Below are 14,255 nucleotides of genomic sequence, written 5' to 3'. Positions count from 1 at the left end.
AAGAAATCTTTTGAGTCTTGAAGCAAGAATCTTCGAGATTGTCTTGTACATCACGGAACAAAGTCTTATGGGCTGAAGATCAGACATCAAGGTAGCATATTTGTCTTCATGGGGATGAGACAAATATGAGTATAGTTCCATTCGGATGGCATGATACCAGAGTCAAGGAAATCAAGAACTTCTTTTGTAAGTTGATCACCAACAGATTGCAATAAGACTAAAAGAAAAAACCAGCCATCCCATCAGAACCTGGTGCACTATCCGATTTTATAGAGAAAACTGCTTCTTTAATCTCCTCAGGAGTAACCTTTCTAGTAAGTTGATGATTCATTTTGTTTGTGATTCTAGGAGGAAGATCTCTAAGTAACAGTAATATTTAGAGTGAGGATTTGAAAAGATCCTTGAAAATACGGAGTTGCTACTTGACCTTTTTAGATGCATCTGATCTTTACCATTCTTATCAATAAATTGACAATCTCATTCCTTGCTCTCGATATTTTGACAGAAGCATGAAACACCTTAGTATTTCTATCATCATAAAGGATCCAATAATCATCTTTACTTTTTTGCTTTCAAAAGTTTTTCTCATCTCTATAAAGCCATCAATAGAGATCTCTTAAGGTTATCAATCCTGAGAAAAGAAGGATCCATTGACGATCGTTCTTACTCCAATTCCTCTTGAAGTTTGATTATCCTTTCCTAAGAGTCTGCTTTATTTTGTTTTTTTTCATGGGACAAGATTGGGTTCACCCCTATGGTGAATCTTTAAATTCACCATTTTACTAATAACCAAAGTGCCGATTAGATTAATGATTAAAAAATATTAAATAAATTTTTCAAAAGCCAAAATAATTAAAAAATAAATAGTGTCAATTTTAATAATGTTAATGTCATTATCTAATCCATAAACTCAAACTCTATATCCTAAATCCAAATTCTAAACACTAAATTCTAAATTATAAACCAAACTCTATAACCTAAACCCAAATCTTAAACCCTAAACCCAAACCATAAATCATAAACCCAAAAATCTGAACTCTAAACCCAAACTTATATCCTAAACTCAAATCCTAAACTCTAAACCCAAAACGTAAATACAAAACCCAAACTCTATACCCTAAATATTTAGATTAATATTGATGTTGTTCTTTTGAAATTTAAGATTAAAAATTAAAGTTTGGATTTAGAGTTTATGGTTTGGGTTTACGGTCTACGGTTCGGATCTAGGGTTTATGGTTTGGGTTTAGAGTCTAAGATTTGGGTTTAGGGTCTAGGGTTTGAGTTTAGGCTATATTTTTGGATTTAGAGTTTAGATTTTTTGGTTTATGATTTATGGTTTGGGTTTAAGGTTTAAGATTTGAGTTTAAGGTATAGAATTTGGGTTTATAAGTTAAAATTTAGGATTTAAATTTTGGATTTAGGGTATAGAGTTTGAGTTTATGGATTAAATAGTGACATTAACATTATTAAATATGTCGGCTAAGAGCTTTTCTACGGAACCTGAGTCGAAAAGACATTGAAATCTATTGAGAAGAATCAGTGAAACTCCATGCGTGATGAATAGCTTCTTTGGCCATCGGTTTGTGGAGCATTCCCTTATCAATCTTTAAAAAAATCTATATGAATCTTCAGAAGACAAAAGCTTGATCAAAACGGGAGGATGATCAGATCTTCTCTTTGTTAGAAAAGCTTGATTTAATGCAGGAAATTGATGGCAGTTTATATATATAAATTTAAAGATAAAGTTTATTTGTCAAATAAATAAAATAAAATAAATTAGATTTATTGAGAGATAATAGAGAGATAAGAAGAAAAAGAAGATGTGAACATTTTCTTCCCTTCTTCCTGCTTCAATGAAAGGCTGAAACTTAGTGACATAAGATGTGAAATATCTTTCACCTCAAAGAAAAAATTTAACCTTTATTGTCATGTGCAAGTCAGTGCAAACTCATATAGCTTGAGTTCTTCATATGACAGTACGATTTTTTCTTTCAACTTCAGCACTGAACATTTAAACAGCTCCAAGATTTAATAAGAAAGATTTTTTTGCCTACAAATTAGGACAATTCTTCTAAATAAACCATTTTGTCATAATTTTTTTTTGAAGAAAATGACCAAAATATTTTATTTAATAGTTAAAAAATTATTATATTCTAAAATACAAATAAATATAAAAATATAAAAGAAACAAAAAATAAGTTTCGAATTATGTGTGTTTTAAATTCATTTTTTATAAACTAAATTTTCGAAATTCTTTTTGTTTTATTTTCAAATTTTGTTTTGAAAATTCGAAAATGCTTTTTGAAATTATTTTCAATTTTCAATATTTGTTTTTCATCTGATAAATTTTTTAGAAAAACTGTTTTAGGTTTATCTTAGAGTATTTCTAACCGATTTATTCAAGTAGCATTTTTTTAGTTATGAAAGTCTAGAAAAAAAAATAGAATCGATAGAAAACAAACATACTATAAGCTTACACTATATAGAACCCCTACAAGACCATTTTCTTTACATCAGAAAGGTTTCCAAGAATCATGAATCAATAAAAGATAAAAAAAAAAAAAAGACTTTCCGAAACTTAATAACCTCAACAAATCGAGCCTTGAACCGGTCATGTCATCAAACGACTTCCGCCGCTAACTCAACAGGTTTGATATACAAACAAACAGCTATTTCATTTGACTAATAAACCCGTGTGAGTTTGAGAGTGGACCCGGCTTAGTTCTGGTGTCATGACAGTAGTATCACAAGAACCACAGAAAGTACAAAGATCACAAAACGTGTTACTCCTTCATTGTAGAGGCCTGAGATGATCAAAACGAGAATACACATTTCAGACTTGTCACTCATATACTTAACAGTTTTCCTTTAACGTAATATGAGAGAGGATATTAACTTACCAGGTTGCGAGGAGGCCGCAGCAGGAAGAGCAGGCATTCTAACAGCTGCAAGAAAAAAAAGACTAAAAGTTAAACCACAAAATATATAAAAATTGTGGAACCTAAATACAATAATAACCACGCACGTTTTTTACAGGTAGAGGCTGATGATAGAGAGGAAGAAGAAGAAGGCCATGGGGCAGGAATGTTGTCATTGAGATCACAAGTGAAGCTTATTCCCCCCGAGTCTTGATCGATATTGCATCTGATGGTAAGCTTGGTAATAGACAACCTGATTCTTTATAAACCAAATAAAAAAATAAGAAACAAAGTCTTAACTTTAATAAAAAAATAGATGAAAATTAAGGAAATTAAATTCACACCTTGGCTTCCAACTGTTTGTATCCAACCACAATGCAGGCATCAAAGCACATAAAAATAAACACAGCAACCAGGTTTTAAATAAAGATTTATATTGAAAGAGAAAAATACAAGTTGAGAGTATAATAAAGTAGAGGAACCTTGAAGAGAGAAGTCTTTGAGACTTATTTGACAAACGCTGAAGACATTCTTAGTGATGTTTAGCTTCTGTAGCTTTGTCCCCAGTGAGGCCGCGCAATCCATAGCTTGCAAATTAGTTACAAGCGCTTGCTTTTGCAGATGAGACACGTAACTCTCCATTGCAACGCAACAACCCGTTTGGTGGATACTCAGTTCGTTGCTGCAGTTACCACTGATGTCTCTCATGTCCGGAAAGACAAGAGGACACACTGTAAACATTAAAACACACAACAAAATGTGACATGTCCCCCACCAAAAACTCAAAAGTTAAAATTTGCTTCTTTTTTTTAACCTCTATTGATTTTGCAGTTTGCTAATCCTCTGAGAGTTTGCTTAGCTTGAGAAGGTTCAAGCTTAGTAGCTAACCAGCGATGCACTATGTTCTTGCAGTCGTTGATCCTAACCGAGTTATCGGTCAAAGGCTCAGATGCTTTCAGAGTTATATTAGTAGCTGCGTCGAGAATCGCGTTTTGGCAAGCCTGTTCGCAACACTCCTTCACAGGATCAACTTTATCACAAGCCAAAAGAAGCTTTGATGTATCCACCGCGCTTTCAAACTCTTTTACGTCGATCACAGGGCAGGAAGAAGCAGTGAGGTTCGAGGAGTAAAGCGAACATATACTCCTGAGCTGACTAGAAGCGCCTTTGCCTAGCAAGATTTTCTCTAAATCCAAGAGACAGTGTTTAGACTGGGTTCTGTTTAAGGCAAGCAGACTAGTTTCTTTGCTGGCTTTGGCGAGGATTATGGTGAGAGTAGCATCTAGCTGAGGACAACACATGACGTTGGCTAACAGTGGAGCAAAGACGGTCCAACAGTTGTGTGAAGTTGTCTGAATCAAACCCTTGGAAGCAGTGAAATTAAGCGAGCAAAGCCCTGGAAACAGAATCAACCACTTACACATACATAGATACCATAAAGGCAATTACAATATAGAGAGAAATGGTGAGCAAAGAAGAACAAACCGGATAGTTTGGGAATGGTGGTGGTGTTGATGAATGGAACCATAGGAGAAGGTGCAATGAAGGGAAGAAATGGTTGAGGAGAAGTATTTGGTGATATCTCTGGTAACAACTCCTCAGATGAACCTTTTAAACAAACAAACAAAAATAATTAAATTATCACGATGAAGTTAATACATTAGAATGACCTCTACAGAAAAAGAGTAAATTTACGATGACCCGTCATCACAATAAACAAGTGGAATCTGATTCGAATCAGCTTAATTTATCAGCAATAAATAAAAAAAGAATGCCAACTTTATATGAAGAAATGAATTCAAGACGAGATAATAGCCCTTTCGGCTTCTACATACATAAATTAAAGAAGAGAATAAAAACTCACATAGAGATAGCAGAAACATGAATTGAAGAACCACAAAGACGAAACCGAGCGCCTTTTGCGTCATTTTCTACCTTCCTCGAGCCCCCAAAGAAGCTTAAGTTTGAACTGATAAAAGACAGAGAGAGAGAGAGAGAGAGAGAGAGAGAGAGAGAGATTATGGACTGTTCATAGTGTCTCTCTCAAAGCTTTGGAATTTGGACAACTGGGGACTTTTTACAATAGATTCTCTGTCTGTTTCCCAATCTTGGACTATAAAAAAAAGAAGAATGAGAAGTCGTTTCTGCGATTTCGACAAAATCTTGGCAGAGAAAATAGAGACACAAACAAACAAAGAAATGTAAAACCTCAGAAACAGCTGTCTTCGTTTTCACAGAGAGAGAGGAGAGAGGGACCCCACAAGCAATGAACACAGTCTGTTGTGGAAGAAGAGAAAGGGAGCGCTTCAGAGCATTTATTAAATACTCTTCTCTCTCTCTCCATTAAATTCTCACCTTTATCTCTCTCCCACATTTCCGCAATTATAACTGTTGATTGGATTTGGATAACCAGAATTAAAACTATACCGGAATTATAACTGTTGAATGGAAAATTGGTTTGATAACCACTGATTAACCGGATTAAAGCATTCTTTTTTTTTCTGTCAAAAAACATTCACAAATAAAATAAAATAAAATAAATATAATGTTTATACAATGTTTATTTTTAATATAGTGAGTTTAGATTATTAAAATACTTTTTAAACTTGTTAAAATATCTAAAATGAATTATCCATGTTACTATAATCTTAATATCATATAATAGTTTTAAATTGCAATATTTTTTTGTATAGAATATGGTGATGAACCTTTTAAAGAGTAATATATTCTATGAAATATATTTATGCCAAAATATATTAACTTTTGGAAATGTAAATCACATATAATTTTGCAGAAAATATTATTTGTAAAATTCAAAACATTATAAATGCTAAAATATAGAGCACTTGTTTTATTTACAGTATATAGAACAATTTCATTATGAGATATAAATTTAAGAATGAAATAATTTCTTATAATTTACCATATTTCGATAAATTTTCATTATAAATATTAAAATATATAGAATACTAAAAATAATAATAAATTTAGTTGATTTTCTATTAACTTTTACATCGTGTAAGTTTAGTATAAATTCCATCTCTAATTTATACTATTTTATTTATATGTTTTAATTATGATAATAATTATATACTTAATCTCTTAATTATGGTAATAATTATATACGTAATATTTTATATTTGAATTTATTTGATAAAAAATTTGTACTAAAAGTGTTAAGCTATGTCATAATTAGGTAGAATTTATGTCATCATTTAAGTAAGTTAAGTCATCATTTTTTTTTGCTAGAGTGATTGTAGTAATGACATATAGGGGGTGTCAGTAGGAATTGAATTTATAATGATTATTAGAATTTTGAAATCTAGTGTTATTGGTTTATAGATTTTAACATCTATCTTATTAAAGTAGAAGTACTTTAAGTTTTTGTTTGGTAATAGAGATAAAGTCTTTAAAAAAATTAGATTTTGTTTGGTAACAGAGATAGTAGAGAATTTTGTCTTTTCCTTATTTAAATGATAGATTTAATTATTTAATGTATTTTCCTAATTTAAATAATAGATTTCTTTAATATAATGAATCTTAACCAAAATAAATTTCTTTATAGATTTTTTGTTAACATTAAATATATTTCAATATTTATTAATAAAAATAATAAAATAAAAATCACACATCAAAATCAATTTATATATCATATAAATAAAATATAAAATATATTATTTATAAATTGTTCGTATAACACTTTTATAATATAAGTCCAGTTAGCTATAAATATTAGATTTTTATATGATACTCTGTGATATAATAGACGATTAAAATCACATAATATAATTATTAAAAGTAATAAATAAAATTTTTGTTTTAAAATTTTATACTAACAATTATGTAATACATATTAATTTACACACACACACACACATATATATATATACGGTCACGGGTCAAACTATAAAAATAAACAACAATGGCGTAAGATTTTTTTTTAACAAAATTATTTTAACTTCAAATATGTTTATATATTTTATTTTTTATTAATAATGCTAAGATTTTGTAATTGGGAAAAATTATGACTCATCTCTATATTATTTTAATTAGGAATTTAAAATTTATATAAAAATATTTTTTAAAACTTTTAATTTTTATTATAACTACAAATGTTAATTTTCAATCTAAATTTATGTTTAAATATTACAAATATATCATTTATAAATAAAAAACTAAAAAAATAAAATAAATACCCGCCCGGTTGGGCGGGTCAAGATCTAGTTCTTATTAAAATATAATTTTATTGGTTTGATGATTCTATAATTCTATGACAAAATTATTTATTATTCAAAAAATTAGATTAATGATTCTACAAATTTATTAAAGTACCTTTATTGAAAATTGTATTCTTAACATTTTAACACACATAGAAGAGTGGCCAGCATTCGCAAGTTATCTGGAGGATATCAGGAGCTTATAAAGTAGTTTCCATAGCTCACAGCTCATTCATGTACCAAGGACGGCAAATTTAAGGGCGGATCGTTTAGCACGCAGTGCCAGACAACAATCGTATTTTGTCATCCACATGGATGCCGAGCTACCAGTTTGGTGTACATAATCTGTATGTTTAATGACAAAAAAAAATAATAATAACACATAAAACAAGATTTTGAAAATATTACATGTTTTCTTTGGATTCTTATAATCATTACATTACTTTATTTACATAGATTTTCATAATATACAAAATCATAATATACAAAATCATCTGCAACTCTTTCCAAATCTAACAAATCACATTTTTAAATCAATAAACTCTATATAAATTTTAGTCCCACTAACACCCTCTTAGTTAATAATGTATTGGGGATATATGTATCTTGATGGCTTTTATTTCAAGTATATACTATACTAGATGATACTTGCACCATGTGCAGATAAATAAATAGATAATCAACAAATAATGATTTAATATGATTTTATTTTAATTCAATTTGATAATAAAATAGTATAATTTTAAAAATTATTCAAACATTTAACTAAATTATCATTAGAAAACTTGAAGTTGAAATCAAACATTTATGGTAGTTGTGGATTGAAAATAATCTAAACATTATTGAAAGCATTAGAAACAGCCACGGCTCATAAATCATCATAGAAATAACAATGACCAAAATAAACATCATATATTATCATCTGTTTAAATCTTATAAACTCTGAGAAAAAATGTAAAACATTACCCCTGCATTCCCTTAGATTATATTTGTACTTTTTGTTGATTTAGTTTTATGTTATTTAATATATTTATCATAGTTTGAATGTTTCCTTGTATTTTTAATATTTTTTAATAAGTTTCATTTGTCTTTAATAGGTTACTAGATTCTGATCCGCCTTAAAAAGACGGATATTTTATTTTGTTTTACATTTTTAAACAAATTTAATTTTTATATTTATGTTTCTAATTATATTTGTGTTTTTATTTGTATATATTTTTAAATGATTAATAAGAAGCTTTAGTAATTATATTAAAATAGTTGGACCACACATATATCAATAGATTGTGTTTGTGTTTTTTTTTGATGACTCTGGTATCCGAATGCCTCGAGAGGAATCCGACTAGCGCCTAATGACCGTCTCGGAAATCTGGGCATTGCCCGCCAGAGAGTCCGCCGAAGGCATCCAGGAGGGCTGGTGATCACCCCATGTTAAGCCACCAGTGGCCACGCGCAGCAGATCTGGGCTTCTCCGTATTGGGTGATGTCTTGCATATTTGCATTGTTTTAACCATTCATTCATAAGCATTTTCATCATATAGAATAGGATTTAGACATGTTTAGGTTGCATTTTGCATGCATAAGTCTCTATATATTAGGTACTGGAGTGCCAAGTGAGGTTATTGGAGACATTTGGATGCACTTGGAGCTCAAAAGATGTGAAAAGGAGGATGATTGGACGAGAGGAGCCTGGAGCGACCTGCAGAGGTCGCTGTGAGACCTCGCTCCAGCCGGAGCGACCTTGACGACCAAAGCTGGAGCGACCACTCCAAGTCGCTCGACTTTACACGGCTCGAAGACGAAGAAAATGAGCGACCCCTCGCAGCGACCACCCGAGGTCGCTCCCGAAGCCCAAAGCGACCTTTCGGAGCGACTGGCCGAGGTCGCTCCGCGTTATCAGTGCACGATTTTTATTATTTTCAAGGACCTTTTTGCAATTTATTGTGCACGTTTTTGCACTGAAAAACCTAATGTTTAAGTATTCTTTGTAGCCACCATTGGCAGATCATCTTTTGACATTGAAATACACAAAACTCTCTCAAGAAAAGTTCTCTTTTGGTTTTGATTGTTCTTATGTTCTTGTGATTTTCTCTTCTAGTTCTCTATATGATTCATCTGAAATCCACCATGGGTTTAAGAGGAATCATGGAGATTAGTGAGTAATCACCTTTTGGATTCATGGGTTAGGGTGATTAAGGGTGATTATGCTAGTTCTAGGATGTTTTAGGTATAGATCATACTTGTTCCTTGCATAGTAGAGTGATCTTAATGCATCATTTGAGTAGGCCACTCAAAGGGTGATCTCTAGGCATTTCTCACCCGACAGGTGTTTGATGAAATGCCTGAGTCAACTCTCCTAGGCTTTTAGTGTACTTTGCCAAAGAGATTTGTTGTTAAAGATGCTAAGATAGCTAATAGACTTGTTAGTAATGATTGCTTGCATGTTATTCAACCAAAGACATTTGATGTTTGAGACATGTTAGCAAATGAGCATTCATCTAGACATAGAGCTTGCTTAGAATTGTGTCTAGGCTTAAGGTTGATAGTTTGATTTATCATTTACATTCCTTAGTTCGAAACCTGATCACCCAAGGTCTAAATCCCTATACCCATGAGTTATCCTTTCCAATAGCTTAAAAGTATCATTTCTGTTACTTGCATTTTAGTTTTAGTTTAAAAACCATCAAATTCACTGATTGCACTTAGATTAGGCAAATACTTGCATTCTCTCTGCATTTGAATCCCTCAGAACTGGTTCGATAACTTACTTCCACTATTCTATCATTTGACTTAGGAGCCTCAAAACTCCTAACATCATTGGGTCCAAAGGTCTCTCAAGATAATCACCACAAATCTGCAAGAGGTAGCCTCGAACCCTCAACCTTGCGGACAACAGGAGGGAGCACATACCACTTGACCACTGACACGTGGTTGTGATTGTGTTATCAATAGATTGTGTTCTTGTTTTAATAGTATTGATTTATTATTTTGGTTATCAGTACATTATTGTGATAATGTTTACAATTTTACAGATCATCATGTATAAATGCAAATTAATTTATATTAGTTATGAATCTAGTTAGTTATATTAAAAATATATAAAAAGATTTAGCGTAAATATTCAATTTTTACTTTTACGATATAGTTTATATTTTCAATGATCTTATAAGTAATTTATCATTTATGAGATTAAATAGAATATAAAATTAAAATTTTAAATATTATTACTCATCTGATATAACGTGAATCCAAATAATATATAATTATTTTGTGGGTTCTAGAATGTGATATACAACTGATCTGAAACTGATGCGCTATATCCGAATTCGATCTGTACTTGAAAACTTACTAAAATAGGACCTAAAACTATTATAAAATAGAACTGAAATCTTAAAACTTGATCCGAACGCCATAAGATATCCGAATGTGTAGACCTAGTGTATTCTCGCGAAAGATCATGTTCTAGCGTTTTTTTTACTCTCTTTCTTACTTTAAATTTTTTTAAAATATTATTTTCTAACGAGGCATGATCAATGCTGATGCTCTTATTATCTCACCTTCTCCAAAGGATCCTTAATCAAATCAAGCCCATATAAGACCCGTATAAGTTACAAAATACACTTTTAAGGTTTACACTTGTTTTTGGCGATTTTGTTGCATTTGATTTATGTGGTGAGTGAAGTTGGAGTAGTTGTGAGCTTGAACCTGGAAAGCTGGCCGAAGTTTTATTCACCTCTTCATGTTCTCTTTGATACTCCATGGAAGAAAGTCTGTGGAGTTGCAGAAATGGCGTAACTTTATGGTTTCAGTAAGCCCTTTTCAAAATGCATTTGCTTTTTCCTCTGCAAGTGCTGCTGCTGCTAATGTGAGCCCTCGCAAAGGTAATAACTTTACGGTGTCTTACCTCGTTGAATCTCTGGGTTTAACTATAAAGCTCGCTGAATCCATCTCTAGGAGAGTGGACAAGAGCAATCGTTACTGTCACTCCTCATCTCCAGTCACCATGTCTGTTGTGGAAAAGACAAGTTTGAAGAATCCCTCAAGAAGGTCCTTGAGATGGGTTTCGATCCCACCACCTCAAAGTTTGTCCGAGCCCTCTGCATGATTTACGAGATGAGTGATAAACAAATACAAGAAAAGCTCAGTTTCTATAAGGGTTTAGGCTTTGCTGTGTGTGAAGTATGGGCAATGTTCAAGAAGAATCCAAGCTTTCTGGTACTCTCGGAGAAGAATGTACTGAACTCTACTGAAGCATTTCTAGGCGTAGGGTTCAGCAGGGATGAGCTTGCGACGCTGGTCAAGTGCCATCCCCAGTGTTTTAATTACTCTGCGGAGATGGTGAAGAAGAAGACTGAGTTTCTGGTGAAGGAGATGATTGGACAGTAAAGGCTGTAGTCTCGAACCCTTCGGTGCTTGATTACAGTTTGGAGAAGAGGACTATTCCGAGGTGTAAAGTAATCAAAGCTCTCATGTCCGAAGGACTGCTTGGAAGTGAACTCCCTTCAGTTGGGTTTGTTTTGGTATGTACCAATGAGATGTTTTTAGAAATATTGTGGTGAAACCTTGTTGCTGCATTCAGGATCCGGAAGCTCAGCTCCAATAGGCTTTATATGATGCTGCATAAGTCTAATTTGCGTAGATAATTGCAACTAAGAACAAGTAGTGTGTGTGCTCTTACATGGTTCTTAAGTGTGTTTCTTTCCTGTTTGAATCTTAATCGATACAGAAGGTGGAATTTTCAGGTTCAAATTATGTTCAAGGGTAGGGACGTGTCTAGATGAATACTTAACTTGGGTTTTCCATGATCGTATTCATGACATATACAACTCGTTTTGTTGCATTTCACTGATTTACTGCAAACTTGTGTTATATTTGTTGAAATCTATTTAGTCTTTTGTAATCTTAGTTTGATGTGGACCTCACCCAATTTTATATGAAAAAAATTGTAATCTTTAACGTTAGTGGCCTGGAGATATATGCTGCTGTGTTAATCTCATAACATACAGTATATTGTTCAACGAACCATGATTGTGATTCAAGGTTGGAGATGATGTTAAACCATATGATCGTATCTTACAGTTGTATGATAATTAACGAATATATTCCCTGTTCTCTTGCTTTTGCTTTTAGCTAAGAAGATGAGATGCTGACGTTCAACCTTTAAAAGTGTTGCCGTAGCAATGAGACCAAGGTTCGAATACCAGCATCCACGCCATTTTTTTAGTATTTTCTTTTTTTTTTTTAAATTACCGAAAGAAATTAATAAAACGAGGGATCGATTCCCAAATTGAAATTCATTAGGGTTTATCGGTGGGGTCTGAGTAACTGTTTCGCGAGGAGAGTAACGACTCCATGATTCAGAGCAAATACTCGATTACTGAGCGGCAGCCGGCTCATCTTCTCGAAGAATCGAACAAGTCATTTGCTTGCATTGCCTCTATCATCTTATTGAACCTTGGATGATTTCATTTCCTCGATTTTAAATCAGATAAGATCTGTTTCTTCTTCGAAGGTAACTGCAGCTTCGTCATCATGTATTCGTTGATTCTCCATGGAAGAAGGTTGATTGAGTTTCAGAAATGGCATCCTTGGCCAAATGTATTGTCTAGTCTTTCCAACACCTTCTCCTCCGCTTCTCCCGCTTCTGATGATCAAAAAGGTAACACCTTTACCGTCGCTTACCTCGTAGATTCTTTAGGTTTCACCACCAAACTCGCTGAATCAATCTGGAAGAAAGTCACCTCAGAGGCCAACAAGGGAGACCCAGACTCCGTTCTCAATCTTCTCAAGAGCCACGGCTTCAGAGACTCTCACATCTCAACCATCATCACAAACTACCCACGACTCCTCGTACTAGACGCTGAGAAATCACTTTCTCCAAATCTCAGCTTTCTCCACTCCAGAGGAGCTCCGACCTCCGAGATCACTGAGATCCTCTCGAAAGTCCCTAAAATCTTGGGGATGAAAGGGGACAAAGCAGTCGGGAGATACTACGATTTCGTCAAAGACATCATCGAAGCCGACAAGAGTTCCAACTACAAAATGTCGTGTCTTTCTCCGCTGCCGGAGGGTTCTAGGCAGGATAATATCATCAGGAACGTGTTGGTTCTGAGACGACTGGGGGTACCTCAGAAGCTGCTCTTCTCCTTGCTCGTCTCGTGTTCCCATATTGTTAGTGGGAAAGAGAGATTCGAAGAATCGCTCAAGAAGGTTGTTGAGATGGGTTTCGATCCGAGGACCTCGAGGTTTGTGGAAGCTCTACGCATTGTTTACCAGATTAGCGACAAGACGATAGAAGACAAGGTTAATCTCTACGAAAGGTTGGGTTTTGCTATGGAAGACGTGTGGGAGATGTTCAAGAAGTATCCGTTTCTGCTGGCGATCTCTGAGAAGAATATTTTTAAATCGTTTGAGACGTTTATGCGGCTAGCGTTCACCAGAGATGAGTTTGTGAGGATGGTCAAGCACTGTCCTCAGACTCTTGGGTTGTCTTCGGAGTTGGTGAAGAAGAAGACCGAGTTTCTGGTGAACAACATGATATGGACAAGAGAGGATGTGGTTGCAAACCCTGCGGCGTTTGGATACAGTTTGGAGAAGAGGATTGTCCCAAGGGCTAATGTGATCAAAGCTCTCATGTTGAAAGGAAGTGGTATCCCTTCAGTTGGGTATGTTTTGGTTTGTACAGACGAAGTTTTCTTAAACAGGTATGTGAGGAAGCACGAGGACAAGGAGCTTGTAGCTGAATTGATGGCTATCTTCACCGGAGAGTAGTACCGCATAGATCATAAAGCCTGTCTAGGATTTTGCTTCCGTTTACGATTGGAAAAAAACACACTCAACATTGGACTTGTGTAATCTCGATTTGATCTGTACCCCTTCTCTCTACATCCTTAAAATTTTAATTTTGTTCTCTCTTTTCTGATATCTTACTTGAGTACCTCTTGTTTTCTCACATCACTAACTCACTTTATATCATGCTTGTGTGTTGCCAAATGTCATTCGTAATATATGAAACTAAAATGCATTGATGACATTGCTTCACCATCCCACAAACTAAATACATAGTAATCTATCTTTAGGTTTCTAAATACATAATGCTCTCCATGTCATCCCAAAAAAA

At 33.7% G+C, this 14,255-nt stretch overlaps 1 protein-coding gene and 2 pseudogenes across 1 annotated transcript; 2 read left to right on the top strand and 1 right to left on the bottom strand.

The window, feature by feature from the left end:
• Window positions 1–2,446: 2,446 nt before the first annotated feature.
• LOC108807196 (uncharacterized GPI-anchored protein At1g61900-like) lies at window positions 2,447–5,236 on the bottom strand (annotated as a pseudogene).
• A 5,698-nt stretch (window positions 5,237–10,934) lies between these two features.
• On the top strand, window positions 10,935–11,694 carry LOC130495499 (uncharacterized; annotated as a pseudogene).
• Window positions 11,695–12,425: 731 nt separating this feature from the next.
• Window positions 12,426–14,049, top strand: LOC108806813 (transcription termination factor MTERF4, chloroplastic-like). The gene has a single exon (XM_018579008.2). It carries the CDS (start codon window positions 12,668–12,670, stop codon window positions 13,904–13,906), a length of 1,239 nt encoding a protein of 412 aa, XP_018434510.1. The 5' UTR covers window positions 12,426–12,667; the 3' UTR covers window positions 13,907–14,049.
• Window positions 14,050–14,255: the final 206 nt, after the last annotated feature.

Source organism: Raphanus sativus, chromosome 6 (genome assembly GCF_000801105.2).
Source record: "Raphanus sativus cultivar WK10039 chromosome 6, ASM80110v3, whole genome shotgun sequence".
In the NCBI taxonomy this organism is placed as follows: Eukaryota; Viridiplantae; Streptophyta; class Magnoliopsida; order Brassicales; family Brassicaceae; genus Raphanus; species Raphanus sativus.
Note: the sequence above shows the minus strand (reverse complement) of the source record. Positions and strands in the feature narration are given on the sequence as shown.